Raw genomic sequence first — 21,897 nt, forward strand, 5'->3', positions numbered from 1 at the left:
CGGGCCCCGCGGGGAGAGCCGTCGCGCGGGGAGCCCGCGACCCGGCGGGGAACGGCGGCCCGCGAGCGGGAGCTCGTCCCGGGAGGCGGCTGCGCGGCAGCGGGAGGCTGCCAGCGCGGCGCTGGGAAGGGCGAGGGCTCAGCGGCGGCTTATCCAATCGCCTCGCCACCAGCTTAGCGCTACTGATATGTGGGTAATATCCGGGCAGACTTGGCCCTCCTTCGCCTTAATCGCTGTGTTTACTGCTCTTCGTCGGATTCGTTGTGCCTTCTCCTCGGCATTTTAAAGGTAGCGGGTGGCTGCGGGCATTCTCTTAGCCTGATGTGTCCTTCGGCGAAGAGAATGCAGCTTTGTGTCAGCTGCTGCTCGTACGCTGAATCCCTTAGATGCGAGGCGAGCGGCCCTCAGCACCTGTAGGCCACGAAGGAATCCATCAGTTCTCTTCTTTGGTGCCGGTCCTGTGCGACTCAGGAGGACTGTCCTGAACCAAATGCCAAGTTCTCGCCAATATTGCTCTGCAAGGTGCTGCAGTTGAGTACCACTGCCATGACACAAATGATGTGACAACAAATTACGTGCTGCTCTCCCTCGGGCAGGTGGTATTTCTCCTCTCTCTGGTGCTATTTCTGATTGAAGCCCCCTTCACTGAAAAGCCCCATTCCCCGTTGCAGAGCTCCATTCGTGGAGCTGACACTTAACAAGCCTGAAAAGCAAGCTGGTGTGTGCAGGCCCTTTGTAACAGTGCTTGGGCACAGGTCTACTTCAAGCCTTGGGAGTGGCAGTCAATTTTTGCAATGGGAAATCAGACTGGCAGAAGGGAACAGGGTCGATGTGTGACTGGACGAGGTTGCGATGAAGCTAGTCAGCTCTCCTGCAATGGAATAAATAAACTTCGTTCAACGCTCATGATGCTTGCTCACAGGCTACATAATGGCAATATAGACAATATAGAAGGGTTAGCCAAAGTTGGCCTCACAGCTGTGTTCAGCGTTGAGAACTGTCCTGGGCTACAGGTTAACCTATGCATACTTAGCTTTATTGTTGCAATTTTCCATCTAGAGCAGAAAATGTACTTCTCTTCGCCGTTCTTCCCGCTGTGCCATCACCCACTGCCAGTGCAGTTGCTCAGCAGGTTTTCATTCCTTGGGTTATTTATCCTCTCCAGAAATACGAGACTTGTTTGGAAGCGACATGCCATAAAGATATTCTTAAGGCGTAAAATATAATGAACAAATTCTAATTCCTGTTACTGTTTCAAAGAGGCAAAAAATGAAAAGTATTGATTTGTATCTTTTTTGTATGATGTGCTTTTTGGATCCAAGTCACAGTATTTGTGACAATTACAGCGCTTCCTGCATTCTTGTCTCAACTGCAAACCTGGCACTGCCGTGCACAGTTCTGTATAAAGCAAAGCATTTACATGTGCTGCTCCTCAGCAGCCGTGTTGCTTTGCGTGCTTTAAAGAAGAACATTCAACATGTAAAATCGTGTACTCAGACCTAATCAAACTGTGTGTGCTTCATACATTCATTTGCCTGAACTAACGAATGTGTTGCAACAGGATCTTACTCCTACACCCTATGGAAATAAAAGAAACAGCTAAAGCAGTATTACGAATTACTTGCGAGTAGTTCAGAAACATTCTTCTTAATAACACAAAAGTCAAAGTAATGCCCCCCCCGCAGTGGTTTGGACACAAACCTCCCTCCCTGCTGGCAGTGCACATCTCCCCACAGCTGGATTTGTCCCAGCTGTCACACTGCTTCCCACATTCTGACCTGCTGGATGGTGCCCAGGCTCCGCTCCACACATTTCATTCAACTGCATGCAGCACCTGTAGGCTGTGCATTCGTCCCATCAGTGGCTCTTACCCTGCCCAGAACACCTGTTGTGATGGTGCCAACAGGGATCCAAATAAAAAACAAATGAAAATGATTGTCACAAAGGCTATGAGCCTTCTTCCATCATCTCCCAAACCAGCCCTTTCATCAGTCAAACAAAGGCCGGGGTGGTATAACTGAGTTCATAAGCCCCAGTCCCAATGTACTCTCTTTAAAGAAAACTAATACTTAAGGAATCTTGTTGTCCTGAGGACCAAAGGTTTATAAGTAGAATCACTCACTGCTCATAATAATGTATATGAAAAACCTACTGTTAAAAATATCAGTAATGAGCAAACCTGATGGAAAATGAATGCACTCCAAGTAGTGTTCTTGTCTTATTCTGCAATTAAATAAATGCAAGGCAGCACACGTAAAGGAGAGCTCTTCTGCCTATAATTGTTATAGCTACAGTAGTTGCAAGTAATGTTGAGGGTTGAAAGATTAAAGACTCCAGGAGTCTAATCTAAACAGTAAATTATGCCCCAGGATATTTTGCTGCATTTCCCATCTCTCCCCTGCAGAGTGGGTTAGCTTTGTTTGTCTGAGAGTTCAACAGCAACATGGGAAAAAAACATTTTGAGGTAGGACAAATATAATGGAATTTGCTTCTCACAAAGCCTTTAAGATTCCACTTAATACTGCAGAATATTTGGGGGGATCTGGGAAAGCAGGCAGATTGAAAATAAGGTATTAAGATTAAAACAATAAAAACAACAGATGGGGTCTAGGACATAAAGTCAAGCTTCATGTAGTAAGTAAAAGGCAACTCAAAGCAAAATACACATGCCACATGTTATAAGGTTACACTCTTTAAGAAAAGCAATATGGTGAGGTGTCAATCCCTCACTGGGATTAAAATAGTATGTTGCATATAACTCCTTCCTTCCAACAACAAAGATTTCCTTCCTTTTAGGTGGCAGTTCTTTAAAAAGTATGCTCCAAAACCTTATTATTTATAGCACAAAATCACAGAGCTTGCAAAATAATACAAAGGTTTGTGTGCATTTGTATTATACATTTCTGTATAATACAGAACTGTATTTCTAGTCCACAGGCAGAACAGTGCATATGAACTGTAGAAGAAAACTCTTGGCCTAATAATATCGAACACTACTCTCACAAGCCACAGACAAAATTTCTATACTGTGAGTATAATGTGTTACTATTAGTATTTATCTCAATTGTCAAAATTATCAATTAACCAGATAAATGGAAACATTTCAGTAATGAATGTTTTACAGCCATATTACAGAATGATAAACATCCCGTGTATGTGATTAATAGGCACAGATCTATAAATGCTACTCACTTAAGAGAACCTAAAAGAGAGAAAGGTTCTTCTCATTCGTGTCTACGAACTTGTTTTGCTTCTGTTTGTTTTCATAGCATTTATAAAAGCCCAGGAAGTTGTGAAAAGCATTCTAGCAGCATGGCTTATTGGTTCACTAAGAAGGAGAGATGAAATAACATGACTTCTCTCTCCATATACATATAGTAACCTTGCTGTTAAACTCGTTTAATTTACTTTAGCAGAGTGTGTGATGGGGTGGGGGCATGGGACTCTCTGAATTGGGAAAATACCTATTCAGAGAACAAGGATCAAGTGGTGCTCTGAAGCCTCCTTGCATTGAGCCCAAAGGAATATGGGAGCTTTTAATTAGCTGGTCACATCTATCAGTTTGTCTCTGTCGTGCTATCCCATCCTCATGCATCACACCTTGCATTCAGCCTGACTTAGCCTCAAGGACGGCCAGAGAGAGAATATAGTCTTTGAGAAGATGAAAATAAAGCAAACCTAGATAAAGTTCCATGTCCCAATGCAGCTAGTAGCCCCTCATCCAACACGCAGCCAAAATCAGACAAGCTCCATATAAGGTTTGTGTGCTCATTCTAAAAATGTGCTTGGGCTGTGATGAGCTGCCTTAGGAAGATGCTGCCCTTCTCATCAGGCACTGGAATGCATCTAGATCTGTTGTTTCCAGGCTTTCTCATTATTTGCTTCCTTGAATTTTGCCCCGTGCTCCTGGGATCCCCCCATCTAGAAATGCTGCTTACTCAGATGCTGCCCAGTAAATAGAGACATGCTTTCCTTAATCATCTTCCACGGCCCCCTCCCTTCAGACAGGGCTGCCCCAGAGCCTACCAGCTGCATACAGGCAGAGTTAGCCACTCAGGTCTACATTTGTGCATCTCTCCCAAACTTTCTCTATGGTACTGGGAACTGAAGAGATCATCCTCTGACATAAACGTAGGCCTAAGAGTACCATTTAAATTCCAGAAATTAAAACATTTTAACTCACTAAAGGAAAATGACAACCTTTTGGGCTAATATGAAAAGGTGATTTTTATACACATGCAAATATTTTGTTATGCTGGAGTTTTCCCATCCATGTAAAATTAACCTTCTTATCCAATAGAATGTGCTTTGAATCATGCCAGAGAGCAGATGTCTATAATCTCTTGCACACAGAGAATTTACATAACATCAGAATTAGCAAGAAGTAAGTGGGGAGGGGGAACCTGAATGGAAACAAGTGAAAGACTGATGTGGCAGTGTTCCACAAAGTACATTCAGCAGCTGCATCGCCGCTCTGGAACAAAGGAGAATATAATTATTGTTGTTTTACTTTCATTTCCCAGCAGCAAAGCAAAAGCTGAATGAAAGTGGTTATTTTTGCAGGAGAGAGCTGGCTCAAGTGTGCACATGAGGTCCCGCAGGGAAATCTCTGAGGAGAATATTTCTCAGCACTGAATAGCTCACACACCCGGTAAAAAATATATCAGTAAAATTCACCAGTAACACGTTGTTATTGCAGAGCTGACTCAAGGGTTCTCAGATGCCCCGAGGATAAGACTCAGCCACACCTGCTGGGTTAGGGCAGGACTTGGCTGCTCTTGCTGTCTACATGGAGTGATAATAGCTGAGGGGGTGGGGGGCATCTACTACTTTCCACACAGCTGCCCCACACACAGGTTCCCAGCGTTTCTTGAGAGCAACAGCCGAGCCTTCCAGGGTACTAGCAAAGGTAAAACAGGCACACAATTCCTGGTTTTGCTGACAATCAGCATCCCCCCTGACTTGCTGTAGAGCTGCCACCAGCATCTCCCTTGTGCCAGAAGGAGAGGGAAGGGGCCTGCCTGCAACAGGAAATGAGCTGTGCGTGCTTCCCAGCATATGACAGCTCCAGGTGGCCCCGGCCTACAATGACTCTTCCTGACTACAGCCTGATGGGAAAGTGTCAATTTCTTGGAGCTCACTCTGAGAGGACTTAAGAGAGCTCAAGCTCCCATCGCTGTCACCGAGACATCTGGATAAAAAAAAGAGCCTTGTGAGCCTGTCTTTAAAGCTTTAAATGTGGGTAATAAAATCTGGTTTGCTAGCCTCTCTTCTCCTGTGATCTGGGATCGCTCAGTTATCTTGAGCCAAGAGCAAGTCAGTGCATGCAAGCAGAGTGCTGTCTTTCAAGGAGGGACCTTCCCCTTGTCAATAACTGTTCTAATCTGCTAATCCTTTTGATGCAGAAACCCCCCGGGGAGCTGCAGATCCAGCCTGGAACACCGTGGGAGGCTGAGACTGCTTCCTGCTTCCAGGAGAGGTGAAGCTTGTAATGGTCCCTCCCTATAGCCAGGGGTTTCTGAATTCATTTGTGATACTGTGTTCATTTGCAGTGTAGGCAGGAGTTCAACCCATGCACTACTTGCCTCAGTTCATTGCTTCATCCTTCTTTACAATGGCAAGAAAGCTATTTCATGCCGTCTCTTTCATTTGCATTTTGGAGGTAGTCCTCTGGCCAAAGAAGTGTCGAACTTGCAACACCGTCTCGTTTGCTTGCAAAAATCATTATCACTGTAGGTACAGAAAAATAAATTGACAAGAATTAAGTAAGGAAATGTAAACACCAAAGCAACCGAGGTGTGCAGGATGGGCCCCACCAATCTACGTGTAACAGGAAGAGCTAAAGCCAGTGAGGTCTCACCATACTGTAAGGTGCAAGATGCCTGATGCAGCACTCTGAAATGCATCCAAATGCTATTTAGTTGCCAATGCAAGCATCTTAACTGCTGACCAGTGAGAATGGTCAAAACAGCAAGCAGAGACGCTGCATTAATGTAGCAAAGGCAAGCTTTGGTTATTTCACAGTCATCTGATAACAGTGCGAAGTACCATCTGTCACATGCCCACGGTATCCCAAAGTCTTGTTCAGCTCTCAGTAATGAAGTAGTTCCTCATCCTTCTACCAACAAAACAGAACTGCAACAGTTCCACTCCTCTTGGGAGTGTGTCTTATTACTCATGGCCAGTAACATCACAAAAACCCACAAAAGACTATGCTTTTTGTCATTAATATGATCTTTAATAAATGGAATAATGCACCATTTTACAGCAAGCCTTTTCTTTTAGACCTAAAGAATAGCCTTTTAAATGTTCTTATCCAATGTCTCTGTATCAATACAATCTCTTTATTTAGGTTTATATATAACAAAGCAATTCTTACAAGTATTCATAGAAAACTCTGTAGTGGCTTTAACAATGTCAGCTTTCATAGTGGCATCCACAGATGATTAAAAAACAAAAATTAGCTTTTATTTCATACTCACACTGTTCCATGAAACACAACTTATACAGCATAGCAAGGGTACTGGGCAGCTTATACAAAAGAAATAACTGAAAGCAATTATTTATAAATTCATACATGATATTTACTCAATCATTTGAGAGAAAAAACAAAAATACCCGTTAACAAAAGGGTTCTGATGAGACTCCATATTCTAGGGTTTCTCCCCCCTTCCCCAGAAAAGCTCGCTCAGAAATTAATGCTCTCTTTACCACCTGTCATAAGGAAAATGTCAGTTTCACATATCCTTATTTCAGCTTCTACAGAAGACCAAACCCTAGAAATTGGTTTTTGCTGTGTTCATTTTCCTCTGCATTTGGGGGAAAAATAATCAACAGCAATTGTAAAGTATGATTCCAGCTTATATAAATGTGAATAGAGCATACTCTTCTCTAGAGACAAAAAGCAGACAAGAAACATTATAGACAAACCTTTTTAAATACATTTCAACATTGTGAAAGAGGAGTCACAAAAATCAAGAAATTCAAAAGCGACCAATGAAAGTCAGCAATAACATGGATTTGCCTGTTTCTTTGTGTTCCTTTGACCTAAAGATTACAGAAACATCTATGATTTTCTTTCCATTTGAATAAACAAGATGGAAGTGTGATACTTCATGATACAGTTCTGAAGCACAAAAGAAAAAAAGTGAATCAAGTGCTCTAGAAATACAAGCCTCACGCATTTTTGTTGCTTTAAAAACTAGTGAATGATTTACAAAAATTAACTTTTGGGAGATCTAAAAACGAATAAATTATAAAGGTAGTTATTTTTGCTTTAAAATAGTTACCAGACAAGATCTGTGGTCCTGACAGATGTAATCTATCTGCAGAAGCCTGCAAGAGCTTTGAAGAAATCCTTCCTTGCTGTGACAGTGGGGTGTGACCTGTGCACTGAAGTTAACCAACTGAACGACCTGCAACTTCACACAATTACTGATTAGTAGGGCTTTTAAAACAATCTGACTACTACACTATAAATTAGCATAACTCCAATTAGTTCTTGACTGTTATGCTCATATGTAATTAAACTACAGTGAAATAAATAGAATTGGCCATAAAAAGTAATTCCATATTACTAACACACCGTAACAGCCACTAGATCAGACCTGCATTAAGCCCAGATGAACATCAAAGGGGTTTGGTGTGAATGAGGATTTACCTGAAAACCTGGCACTGCCCCTCCCACTGGCGTAGTCCCATTCCTCAGCAGTAACCATAGCTGAACTGGTACTGACCTGGTGTGGAAGACTGAACCAAGTCACCAGGTAGCAGCCCTCAGAATCCCAACAGTCAGGGTTAGCCCACGAGGCCCAGCATTGCACACTGGCTTTCCCACAGCTAATCTTCAGTTTTCAAACCAGCGCCAGCTCTTCTTTGCTCCTAACTAATGGCAGACACCTCTTTCATTTCAATAGCATTTGGCTCAAGCACCAGCTTGTTTGTGGCATCCGTGTTTGTGATACGTTGACTTCCCGGGATAAGTTTGTGCCAAATGGGTCTCCCATTTTTTATTCAAAGGAGTGCCTAAATCTCGTCTGCAGAAGTGGAAGTTCCAACACCAGTTTTAGTCAGTACAAAATAAACCTAAAAATGAGAGATCTGATTTCTCACTATTTCACATCAAAACTGAACATAATTAGGGGAAAAGAATAAATAAAAAAAATGAAATGGATGCACATCTACAGCTTGAGTTTTTCTAGGACAACATAGAAGCCTAAAATGCAATCGGATTTAATGTCCTAAATCTCCCCCCCACAATCAAAGGGTGACCACATACTTCACTACAGCAGCTACTGCATAAAAAAGCCTTGTAAAAATTATAATGGATTAACAATGCTGAGGGTATTTTTTTTTCCCAACTTGAAAGGAGAAACCTTAAATCAGTGACAAAGTGACAAGCATGTCACGGGGTATCTTACACTGCCGGATTATGTCACAGTCTGAGCCCAATTTTATTATAAAGACTATATAAGAATGATATCCGAAGAAGACCATTATACTTGCTACCAATTCTACCATCTGATGCCGTAACTCACAGAAGTTAATCCTAGAATTTCTGCATGACATACATATGTATCTAAGTACATACAGAGTTTACATAAAAATATATATATTTGGCTCCACTGCAATAGATTTTTCTTTGAAGAAAGGAATAAAGTTGAACAAAGATTAGTAAGTACATTAAAAAAAAAAAAAAAAGAGGTTAATATATTTACCTGGCAAAATGAATACTGAGAGATGGAGAGAAAAGTTCAAATAATGCAAATTTATGCAAAATACAAAGTCATCCACTCTATAGTCCAACTTTCATAGACTAATCAAACCTATTTCAATCTTCTTTAGTAAGCTGCTCCAAATTTCATATACACTAGGTCATGCATATACTACTGTACTAGGTAATTATTATTTTTATGACTTAAAAAAGCTAATTTTCAGCATTGAGAACTTTATCATTTTCATATAAGTAAAAACTACAGCATGATACAATTTTTCCCATATTAACTGCAATGTGAATTAAAAAAAAAAAATCCTTATCTAGGCTGGAACTTTCCATTATTATGTTTCAGTGGCAGAATGGCTATGATCTTTTGAATATTTTTTAAAGGAAGAAAATTATCACCTGAACATTGACTTAGCAGTATTATATTAGTGGACTTCTGTTGCTGTTTTAAACACATATAAATACTTCAGAGATATAAGAAAAGCAAAATAAAGGATGACTGAATACTGAAATTATGGCATATACTGGTGTACACTGTATATGTATTTTCTACATAGCAATTCATTATTGTTAAATTTTGCCCAATAATCCATTCCAAACAAATACAGGACATCCTTATTTTCCTTTCTGAGGTAAGCAGAATTAAGTTGATAGATGGAAAGATACACACTTCTTAAGCAGATTTATAAGGGTTTTTGTTTGATTTTTTTTTCCAGAAACCTGACAGCATCCATTTTGTATTGCTTTTTGTACCCTGTACTGAAAACAAAAATCATCTTGATTGCCTATGGAAATGAGATTATTTTGTAAATGGAAACAAGACTGACATGAATAATGGTAAGAAAGCATAATATAGAACAAATGTCAGAGAATTTCTAAACATTTCTTAACAAATCTCAGAGAATATTCTAAACATGATGATATTAACTGGTCTTCCTTTAAAACCAGGAATTTCTTTATCTTTTAGCTGTGCAATTTAAGTGCATCTCAGAGTTATAAGAAAGACACGATAAATGTTTAGCACATGAAACTATCAAGCTTTATAAGCAAAGTCAGGGAAATGTTTCAGATAACTTTACTTGCAAATGTCCAATTTAGAATACTATGCTTGCATGTCTGTTCAAATGGTTAGAATTCACATTCTAAAAACCATGTAATATTGGTGTGGAAACATAGGAAACAGAAAAAGAGATATTGCATTAACCTAACTAACTCATTTAACTTCTACTAACATGTCATTTTTTAAAAAAACCAATAAGCTTTTGGATTTTGGTTATATATACAAACATCACAAGTGTTTGCTGTAACATTTTACTTGAATTATACATTATAAATTACCATAGCATATATTCTACTGTTGCCTATTTGACAGTGGCACAACTCATAGGTATTTACACTATCCTTTTTTCATTTTTTCTACTTTTAACTTGTCTGCAATATACATGAGATGTTGATAGAATATTATCAACTGTCATCATTATCCTAAAACACAAACAAACAGAACCTTTTGTGTCCCTTGATTGCAGTACATTTACCACCTATCCACGTGTCTGATCTGTAGAATTCTCTCTTACATGTATTTTATTTGGTTAAGGATGATTTCCCAGGACACGAGATGAAATTCAATATCATTTAATTTACAGAGAAAGTATTCTGCGGAGACTGGATTATGCACTGTGAGTAAAAAATAAAATAAAATAGGACATTAATAAAATAAGCATTAAAAACAAACTAATAATCTGATCTCATCTAGCTGTGCAGAATTACAATATTTTGTTGTGCACTTAAGAGTTTGTTTTGACTGACCTTTACAAATAAATACTTTTTCTCTATGTAATCTATAAGATATTTTGTGATAAAGTACATATTTCTGTTGTGCTACAAATAATATTTATCCATGGTAGGTTACAAATCCAATACCTTTTACTAATTAAAATTCATCCCCAAAAGGTTTTCCAGGAAGTGACAGAAAAAAGATAAAGGAAATGAAATTTTTATGCATGCTTCAAAAACGTTCAACAAAAACTGCACAAGAATCTTCACCTGGTATCAAAATTATTTTGATTGCATTAAGCATAAGAGAAGTTGGGTTTCTTACAAAGGATTGGTCTGAAAAGAAAGGCTAGAACTTCACAGCAAACCTGTCTTAGCAGAAAGAACTAATCAAAGCAAATAACTTTTCTATCCCCAGAGTCTGTCAAGTTAGGTAAGTGTCCTAAATATGCTTTTCAGCTCACATTCTGAAATGCTGATGGATGATGCATATGTAAGGCAAACCAGAAAGTCACTGGAAAATGAGTGAAGAGTCTTCAATATGCATGATACAGTAATCATCACAAGACAACATACTGTACATCAAATGTAGATTTGAAGAAGTCCAAAAGAGATGAAAAACGTGGCCAATATTATGAACAGAATGCCAGAAATTCTGATTGAGGTACTGAAACCCAGCTGAGCAACTGGCAGGTTTTCAACATCTGGGATGCAAGCTTGTAGCAGATGGGAAGCAGGGGAGTGAATTAAAAGTAAAACCAGAGAAAGGCTGTATTTTCTGGAGAGGGAAAGTACAGCTATATATTTATACATCATGATAACAGAACTGCACCTCAGAGTTATTATTCAAGCTGGTGCTTGAAGAGCACAGGGAGCCTGAACTATACCTCATAGCTTGTATTTCCACAACTACACTGAATCAAAAATTTGGATTTAGAGCTATCTCTTGGAGACACGTACAAGAATATAAGAAACATTTAGTAACCACTGAAGGAGAAAATCATAAAATCAGAAAATCAAACCAAGAGTTTGAGAAATAGCAAGAATCAGACGTAGCAAGGTATATATTATACCAGTTATATCAGATGTACAAAACAGAGCTGGCAATTTTACCTCATGGGGAAAAATAATACACTAGCAAGGAAACAAACAAGCTTGAGAGCACAGAGCATCTGTTTCTGACTGCCAGAAGAAGATAGGTTGGGAGAGGCAAGTGATTGCTGCCAGTATCCTACCATAGGAGTTTGACAGGATGGCTGCATAGAATTTTATTTTTTGAACATCACCAGTTTTCTGACGTAAAACTTGATCTCATTACCAAAGGCTGACATGTGTTACACACAGACATACAAATATTTATATTTAATTTAAACGGTTTTTACTGAAGTGTTTTCCATCAGAGTACTTCTCAGGTGGATGAATAATTCTGAAGTGAAAGGAAGGCCTGGCCAGTAAGGAAATTAGTTTGCTTTCAGCAGACAGTAAAAATGATTATTCTAAGAAGAAGTAAGATCTATATAAGATGGTGGAAAAAATAAATCTCAATACATATTAGATTCACATTCACTGACAGCTAAAATCAATGTGTGGAGTGTTACATACAAACTGAACAAGTGTTTAACCAGAAAAAAGAACCCCCCCCCCCCCCCCAAACATTCCTACCCATGAATTTTAAAAGCATGCAGTAGATTCTACCAAGATGAATGAAGGGCTTTGAAAACCTGAAGGGAGGAAACGTTTCAGCTCAGCAACAGCAACCAGTCAGGATGCACCTACCTGCGTAGGTCATCAGGCTGATCTTACCCAGACTGTCTGGAAGGTGTTCAGTCAGAAAAGATTTGTGCCAAACAAGATTCATACTTGTTCCTCTTTGTTAATAAAATATGTTCACAACCTATCTTCACTAAAGCTCTTAAAGTATGACAGTTACTTAGGTTTCTGTTTGAGTTGCATTTTTCAATGTAGACTACTACTGATCTGGTTTTACATAAATACAAAGGGTGAAACTGTACACAAAATAAAGTACAAAATTGGCTGACATTGTTTCCTTACATTTGTTCAACAACTGGTTACTCAGAACTTGACAGGCGGGCATCTACCACCATTAACAAAACTCACTTGAGAAGGATCAGAGGAAAGGTACTGAACTCAATTTTTGTTCCTTTTAAAGAGCCCTTTCAAGCTGGGGAAAGTTCATACATTGTCACCTCAGAGCACGATGCAATATAGGCAGCAGCTTTGAGCTGGCTACGGTGTGCAAAGTTCATTGTCACAACTGGCTGACTGCTCAACTGTCAGGGAAAACATAAAGACAAAAACAGGAACATGTGGCAGTTTTAAAAACACTTTTTCAATAAAGCATACTGTGAACTATAGACTATTGCACATTTCAACATGACACAAGAAAAATGGAGAGAAAAAGAGAATACACTTTGTAACATAGAAATATACAGACTAGCTTGCGCACAGAAATCAAAACATGGTTACAAGACACCACCGCAGTCAAACCTGTCTTATAGTCTGCTTATGATCTTAGTGACCTTAAGAAACTGGTCCAAACTGATTATCAGCAATACCTTTTTTTGTTTTTTTAAAAAAATATTTTGAGACCACATTTTTGATACACATATATATATTCCGTGGTCAAAACAGACAGACTTAACTTTAGCGATACTAAATAAAAGTGCAAAAATGTTCAAAAAATAAATCAAAATAAAAAAATATGGAAGCATAAGCTAAAAATTTTCTGCATAGCTGAAATCTATTTAAAGCGAGTCCTTGATAGGGGTTGCTGACAGGAGGAGAAAGCAGTTTTTTAAAATGTCTTCTGTATGTTTGTTTCAAATAATGAAAAAAAAAAAAAAAGAAAAGAAAAAAGTCATTTGTCGGCTTTTAAAGTATTTCACAGGCAGTTCACTCCTGCGTCCTTAGATACCATTGTGGTGGCAGTGCCTCCTTCCGCAAGGTAAACAGCAGTGCTGGATTTGGAGTGCACTGCCCGGTCACCGCCGTTATTGTTGACCTCGCAGTGCAGCGGCTCAGTGGAGATGACCCATGTCGAAGGACGCCATCGCTTCAGCGAGTAAGGAGTTTTCACACGTTTCTTGATCTTTTCTCCTGAGCCCGATTTGCTGTCCTGTGAGGAGTCACCTACTGAACAACAATAACAAAAAGCAGAAAAATAGTATTACAGGAAAGAATAGACTGGACAGTCCAGGGTTGTTACTCATGCAGAACAGAAGAAAAAGCAGAAAATCCTACTAAGTTAAGCAACTGTATGGCAGACATGGCAGCAGATAGTGCTGTCACTAAAACAAGGGGCTAGATTCTGTTCTCTGTCAGAAATTACTTCAGTGAAGTAATTTGTGTTACCTTGAATGCACATTGGCATCAAACAGCAGAATCAGCATTTTTGCAATCATAGTATCTTACATTACCTGTAATGGAAGGTACAAAGAAAAAAAATATAGCTACTACAGGACGGCAAACATTTAATAGCACAATTAAATCACAGATCCCCTAATCCTGCTTGGTCTCGCAAAGCAGTTTTTGCATACAAAACCCCAGGCAAAGCTCAGGCCTTTACCAGGAGGCTAACAGTCTATTTTCTCTGTTAGGATCCTAAATCAGGATTTGGGATGTTGCACTGCAAAACTGGAAAAAACGCTTGTCAACTTCAAACACAACAGAAATTCAGCAGTAGAAATCTGATCTTAACCTTCAAATACTTTATTTTCTTCTTAACTTTCAATTAAAGAAAGTTACTGCAATCTTCTTTTTTTTTTTTTTTAATTCAATAAAATTTCAATTCAAGTTAATGAGTAAAGACAAAAAATAAGGTTTCCTACTTAAAAGGAAAGCTTAAACATTCAATTGCTGAATACTCAACTACATTTCTTGAAAGATCTGTTCTAGCTCATTTATAAACTTTTTCCTTCCAAGCATGCAATGCCTGGCACCCCAGGTTAATTTGCTAGTATGACAGCCTCTACCTAAACATAGTCAGAAGTTTGCAAGTATCTTTTGATGATGACAGTGTATTCTGGAGCATGTTATCTAGGAAGTCTCTCCAATACCCATGGACTCCAAAGAAACTCATTCTATATACTCAACCATAACTATAACTGCATTCTTATTGTGATAAGGAGATTCTCATTGTAACCTCTTACAATTTTAGGCTTAAAAATCTAAGGCAGTTTTTCTGAGGGTGTCTACTAAAATTCATTCTCTAACTACTTCAGTTATTTTTTAATATGTACATGGTAAACTGACAAAGGACTGCTTTATCTGTTGAAGCTCAGATAGCAAGCTGGAGAATGCCTGACTGCCCATCTAGGCTGGACTAATACAGCAATATCAATTGCTTTAAAAGTTTGAAGTTATATCATAAGTGTATAATAAAAATAATTTTAATCAATGCATCTTAGGGCCAGTTACTCTTATGAATGATGAAAAATATGGAAAAGAAGACACAATGTGTCCCTGAAGGAAGAAACAGTAGACATTTAAATAACCTTTGCCATGGCCAAGGTAGACGCCTCACAACAAATATCAAGAGTAGAAATTGCTCCCTTCCCCGAATCAAAGTAGACAGAATAGAAAGGGACAGATTTTTTCCATGTATGCAGAAAGAAGATAGTGACCTAAAACATTATGGAGCTGATGAGAACAGAATGCAGGACTTTATTGAGAAGACTGAAATAGTTCTGATAGAAATTGAATTTATATGAGATTAGTAAGCACACTTTAAGGAGCGAAAGGGGACACAGAAGTATTTTCAAGCAGATATACATAGTTATTCAGCAAAAAAATGCATCAGGGAAACTTGTTCAAGTTCTGCTGGCACTTACACTGCATACTACTGCTATCCAAACTATTTGTGGCAGATAGATCCAGCGAATTAGGCCTCTGTGCTCTTCTAGTCTGAGTCTGCCCAGGATTTCTGGCTACGTTCTGGATAGTGAGAGTAGCTGTGTCTTGCACTGGACACGGATTACTGTTATTGTTATTAACGTTTGTTCGGCCATTATCAAGTTGTCGTTCTCTCCTGTCTACTAGGCGGTCCAGAACACCTTCATCATGGCCAACCTGTTGCTCCCGCCTCAACAAGGGTTCATGCTCATCAGGGCTTGAATTAATATTCAGACGACTGTCCTCTCCACTGAACTGGTTCTGAAGCATTTCCTGGGCCCTCTGTGCTACTGAACTGGCTGTCTGGCCAGACGGCACTGCCCCATTGGCATACTGGGTCGTGCCAGTATGAGAGTTTATGCTGTGGCTTCTACCAGCCACTCCATTCATGGTAACGGTCACCACATGAGGTTCTGCGGCATTGATAGTGTTCATCTTGGCAACGCCTGTTTCAACTTGCTTCAAGTTTGATTTGTGCTTGCCACCAAATTTTAACCGTGGCTCCTTTGTTGAATTTTTGGTGTTCAGAGGAAGGCTAGTAGGCCTCTTCGGAAGGTTCTGTTGCTTGGGTAAAGGATAGACCTGAGCAGATGGGACATCTGGAATCAAACATGCTTGACCATTGCTAGTTTGTGTGAAATCCTGTTGTCCTGTCACCTCCACTGCAAGTTTTATCAGTGGATAAAGCAAGCTGGAACTAGTGCTGCTGAGTGGATCTGGTCCACTAAACTGCTTGAGTGAATGTTCCATCAGATTCTCATCAGAACTTTCTTTCAGGTTCTTATCTACTTCTTTTGGATCCAGTTTATTTGTCTCTAGATCCTCCTCTGTTAGCTGCAGACAAACTGGCGTGGGCCCACCTGGCTGCATGACATTTGTAGTATGTAAGTTTGTTTCATCTGAATAAGGTATTTCAGATATGGTGGTCATGCCAGTGCTAGGAGTGAGGCCAGTTGTATTGGTGGTAGTAGTATTGGTGGACAAACTGGTGACACTTGTCTCAGGACTAGGGATGCGAGCTTGTGCTTGTTGCCGCTCATAGTTAATGGAGTTTCTATTCTTTTCCCCTGAAGTCAGCGGTGTAGTGGACATTGAATGTTCAGATGAAATGTTCTTCACTATGCTGTCAGTGTGGTGGATTGAATCTTCAATGTAGGAAGAAGAAGAGTAATCTGGATATGGCCTTATTTTTGACACTCGTCTATGATGTGACAGGTTCCTTTAAGAAAAAAATAAGTGATATTAAGATCATATATGTAAATATTGCTTTATATTACAAAGCCTCTAATTTAAAAGAGCGGAATGTCTATTTCTTCTCATGCATAAACTATGGACAGATACAATAAAAAAAACTGAGATCCTCTTTGAAAAATCCTGGGAAGCAGAACACCATTTTATTAGGACAGCATTTTTGTCACAAATATTATTTATACACGTAAATCACATAACAGTAATTTTCTTCTACTTGTCCAATGCTTGTCTTTGTACAGTTCACTGATAAGGTACTGTTCTAGTCGCAGAGAAGTGATGCTGAAGAAGAACAAGAACTATACTCAAGAACTATACTCAAGAGCATAGGATGCAGAAAATGATGCTAAGAAAGAGTCACAAGCTCCTAAACCATGAAAAATGTATAATAATTTTAACAATTTAGGTGTTCCATGCTTTAAAAGGAAATTTTTCATGACAGCGTGTCAACGCTACCCTGCTTTCAAATCCAGATCTCTGGTGTGTATTATTTTAGTACTAATGTCAGTTCTGCAAATTCTCACTCTTGCATCATTTATAATCAGAGAAGGGATGTGTCCATCACCTCTCTCACTGGGCCAGAATAACAATGATTTTAACAAGGGCTCTGTAGTTCTTAAGCTGAACAGCTATAAATTCGAGTCTTGGTGATTTCCTGAACTCTTACTACCTGAACACTCATAGCTTACAGCAGAACATTTTAAACAGAAGTTCAACACATCACTTAGTAAAGAATCTTTAATTCTTAGTCACTTCATGTCTTTTTAAGCTTGTTTGGATAGTTTGTCTAAACTCAGCTTAACAGGCCTCACTGTGATAAAAACAATTGTTTACATATAAGGTGCCTGAATTCTGTCGATTGTAAGAATCCAATGCCATAAAAATGATTATTTTGTGAATTCATGCAGTATAAAACAATCAGGATCTTACACAAAACCCATATGCAGACTAGCTCCCAAAACACGTTTAAACATTACACAGAAACATTAAGTGAATGGTGTGCTCTAGCTTCCTTCCTGGAGTGAGCTAAGCATTGGACATTCATGGCTGACTAAAATCAATTTTTTCTCTTCTTACCGCTCATTTTGCATGGCAGTTGACATTGGATTGACTGTTGGACTAACTGATTTATTTCTCTCCCAAATCATCATGAGTTCTGCCATTCTCTCCTCAGCACATTGGGCAGTTAATCGAGCTTCAGCATCTTGATCCCAACAGTCTTCGATTGTTTCTTTAAGTGACCTCACAGCCTGCCGGGAGACAGACAAACAAAACCACATTTTCTTAAATTATTTTCCGTTTATATTGTGCTTCTAATTTACTGTTCTATGACAGCGTTCTGCATGGATGAAAAGAGTCACAAGTTGCCCGAGAAAAAGAAATGGAAGACACACAAATTTCTCTCAATGCTAGTTTATGCTAGTATTAGTCCTGTACCACTGTTGTTACTATCATACCTCATACGCACAAGCTGGAAAAATAATTATTTCAGAAAAATTAGAGTTGTTCATGCAACCTTCAGCCTGCCCTTGCTGTTGTACATGTGCACATTCTACCTGCTTTATGAAAGTTCTGTACAAAGGATTGATGGTGGCTCTGGAAACCCCATCATTGGCGTCTTCCCAATTCAGCTAATGGTCCCTGCTTTACTGCCCAGCACTGTATGCAACTGACACAGCCCTGTCCAGTTCATTGGGCTTTTCATTTTCTACCCACTAATGTAACGTTCAAATACCTCATAAATATCAGTGAATTTGTCTGCACTATGAGAGATTATTGCTGCCCTTGTTTAACAGATGGAGAAATGGAAACAGACACACTTTCCTGGGATCACACTGTGGGATGAATGGGGCAGTCACGATTAGAGTTCAAGACCATCAAATGCTGCCATATGGTCAAAGACCTGGAGAGTAGACAACTGAAATTATGAGCACTGAACATTTGTACTTCTACAGATACTGAGCACAGAGAATAGGCAGACATTTATGGGTCCCTGCTGCCCATTGACGGGCCACCATTTGCCAGAATGCCTCACATCTCAGCTCAGCTTTAATCTTTCCAGCACCAGTGACTGTGAACAGTCCCAGCTGGGCACTAAAGCATTCAGTGGGGCCTGCTGATTGTTTCTGTGCCAGAACTGCCTTGTTTGGTTCTGGCAGGAAAAGCCAGGAGTGGCTCTGCCTGCTAGTGAAGAGCTCCTCGCCCACAGAGCAGGCTTCTGGCATCACTTGCATCTGGCAAGTCACTGCTGCTCAGTGATGTAGCTATGACTGCACAGGTGGGGATGAGCTCCCACACAAGGAAATCTTCTAACTCCCTTCCCACAGTCAATCAGAGAGGCTAAGCAGTTAAACCAGTTGCAGCTGAGGGACGCAAGTTTGAAAACACCACCAGGGACAATGTCAGGATAGAATACTGAATATGTTTTCTCTACAAAAATAAAAGGCTTCAATCAGTTTTTAGTATTTCATTTAATTGCAATCTTGTTCCATCTTTAAATTAGTGGACACTCTAATCTCCTTTCTTGCCCCTGTGTAAAGCTCTCCCCTACAGGTTTCACCAGCTGCAAATCTAATCATTATTAAATTTACTAGACTCTCATCCAGCAAATCTTTTTCTTTTAGTGTTGAAGGATACTGAAAGGAACACAGTGATGACAGATAGTTATCACAGACAACATAGTACAGATAGTTAACAAGACTGAAGTTCTAAAGCTTCACAATTATCATAGTAATGTATTTTCTATTAATTTCAGGTTCAAAGGGATCTTTAAAATTCATGATTGAGAAATCCTACAATTCATAAAAAAGATGAAAGATAGCAAGTTGCATTGTTCTTATTCTACTAATATCTTTCCACTGCAACATTTGAAATCAAGCGTAGTCCCTAGTTTGGGCTTGGCAAGTAAAACAGAAATGCTGGTAACATCCCAACTCACTTTATAGCCCTGAGATTATTTTATGCACATCATCTGCTCAAATTGATTCATACCGTGAAAAAAAATACCACTAGTCAAGGTCTATGTCATAACAAATGTTCAAGAAGCAGACTGAGATTGCATAAGTAATCATAAAATGGGGATTCCACATCTTTAGAATGCCTTAATTATGTGACCTAAACAATTTTTTTATTTGTATTTCTAAAATGAAGAGAGTATACACATTTCTCTAATAGATCAATACGCATTAAAGTGAAAGTGTTTTAATCTAACATATCAACACAGCTTTAAATAATGGAGAGAAGCCTTTTATCTTGCATGTAAGGTACAGGAAGTAAGGTCCTGGGTCCAGAGTGAGATTATTTTTCTAAGACATCTCTTCTAGAGTGTTTACTGAGATGTTATCCTAGACTAGCATGGGGTGGAGCTTTTTTTTTAATACCTATTAGTGAACTACAGGTTACTGTTTTTTATTTATTCTCTTGTAAAGTGATGATCTACATCCATCCTTAAAGCTGAACATTATTTTATTATTATTTTGGATTGTTAAAAAAATGTTAGTAACACCACAAAGAATGTGGTAAACAGTTTAAATACAGGGATCATAATACTAGGTCAGTATCTACTAATACTGGAATCTATCAATTTATAAGAACACAATTGGCATTTAAAATGGCAGCCTGAAAAACAAAACAAACCTTAAAATGCTTGGTTCAACTGTCTTAAAAAATAGCTATCAAGCTCAGGTTCTTCCAACACCACATTTGCTAACATGGCTGTAGTTAAAACAGTTGCTGCTTGATTTGCTATATAGTTTGGGTGTGGATTTTTATTTTTCATCTTTTGTTAAGACTGGCCCAAACTGTGCAGTAAGAGAAGCCCTCTATGAAACTCCCAACTCAGTTGCAACACGTTTTATAGCACTGTAATACCAGAGGCTATGCTCCTCTCTGAAAATGGTTTCATACATATTTACAAGTACCAGCAGAGATGAGGCCTTAGGCTCCCCATTATCTGCACAGTAGCTACACACTTATCAACTAGCAAAGTCTCTGAAGATTAAAAGGCTTAATTTCACAGAAAGTGAATTCCTAAAACTATCTTTTTAGATGAGTCAAATATGTCAATTTCCATGCTTGCTTAAATAATCCATCATGTTATCAGGTAGAACCCAGAAACTGTTGACATTTCACTTCGCTTGTAATAAAAGAAACAACCCCCACAATGCTAAGGGGGGTCACAATTACCTCACCTTTGCTGCAGATGAAAACAAGCACACAGACTCTTAGCAGAGTGCAGCTGACTTGCAGTAACTTGTCAGCCTGCAGCAGCAAGCAAGGCTCTAAGCCATAGCAATACAAATTGAAACAACAAACAGCATTATCATGCTTTTACTTTTGCAAATAAAAACTGTAGATCAAATGAAGCCACATAAATTTTTTAATGTAGTTATAACTGCTATAAACTGTAGCCACTACAAATTCTGAAGACTATACTTCTTCAGAAACAGTTTATTAAAAATGCTTATGAAATTTCAGTATTGGAGGATTATATTTTGCCTACTAAGTATGCTACCAGTCCGTAAGATTTCAAAAGGCATAAAATATTTCTCATCCAGCATCCAGAGAATATGTGGGCACTTGATGCAAATACAAAAATTGTTTTTAAGAAATGATACCACCGTATAGCCAGCTCGATTGTTTATTAGTACATAGTACTTAGTACTATCTCACCAGGCTGTTCTCTTTCCATGCTTCTGGGAATTTTGGTCTTTGCTTTTCCCTGGACACCAAGACTTGCATATCTTCAAAAGTGGGATGGTTTCCGACTTCTGTCTGGAAAGCCATCTGGTACTCTGGCACAGATTCCCCTGTTAGCACAAGAAAGAATGAACAAAGTCACAGATTTGGGGGGGGGGAGGGGAAGGCAGGGCAAGGGCTTTCAAGCAATGAAAGGTAGCATCAAAGTTGTTGCCTATCAAGATATTCTGACTCTCTGACTCCACCCTCAAATCCACACTCTTCTGCTTCCCTTCCTCTCCCCAGAAACACTGAATTAATCACAAATGAATTAAGTCTTGTTTGAAAACCTCTCAAAACATTTTCAAATTTTACTGACTGAGGGGCATCTTCAGAATGTCCTGGAGCCCGAGGATGACACCTAATGTCTGTGAAATGTCAACATTAAGCATACTTTGGGAGGAAATCCAGACAGACTACAAGCCACTGCATGTACTGTGCAGCTGTTTAACTACAGAGGGAATACTGCATGTCAGATGAACTCTATATGCTATAGCTCAGGAAGA

The 21,897-nt window shown here is 39.1% G+C and overlaps 1 protein-coding gene and 1 long non-coding RNA gene across 4 annotated transcripts in view; one reads left to right on the top strand and one right to left on the bottom strand.

Moving 5' to 3' along the window:
* Positions 1-41: 41 nt before the first annotated feature.
* LOC149917284 (uncharacterized) lies at positions 42-1,469 on the top strand. The gene is made up of 2 exons (XR_016468359.1): positions 42-288; positions 387-1,469. It is a non-coding gene; the product is annotated as an uncharacterized LOC149917284 (long non-coding RNA).
* A 4,747-nt stretch (positions 1,470-6,216) lies between these two features.
* BMPR2 (bone morphogenetic protein receptor type 2) overlaps positions 6,217-21,897 on the bottom strand; it is a 103,546-nt gene continuing 87,865 nt past the window's right edge. Inside the window, exons 10-14 of one of the 3 annotated variants that reach the window (XR_016468358.1) lie at positions 21,326-21,462; positions 17,732-17,904; positions 15,346-16,625; positions 12,614-13,648; positions 6,217-10,396 (exon numbers count right to left, since the gene is read on the bottom strand). Coding sequence is in view for 2 of the 3 variants with exons in the window: in XM_031601249.2 (XP_031457109.1) it covers positions 13,398-13,648; positions 15,346-16,625; positions 17,732-17,904; positions 21,326-21,462 (1,841 nt within the window). In the remaining variant the exon portion in view is untranslated. Of the gene's footprint in view, positions 13,649-13,771; positions 13,933-15,345; positions 16,626-17,731; positions 17,905-21,325; positions 21,463-21,897 lie in introns of those variants that run through there. The other 2 variants (XM_031601249.2, XM_090144200.1) reach the window with 2 other exon arrangements.

This window comes from Phasianus colchicus, chromosome 7 (assembly GCF_987193195.1).
Source record: "Phasianus colchicus chromosome 7, bPhaCol1.hap1.1, whole genome shotgun sequence".
Classification (NCBI taxonomy): Eukaryota; Metazoa; Chordata; class Aves; order Galliformes; family Phasianidae; genus Phasianus; species Phasianus colchicus.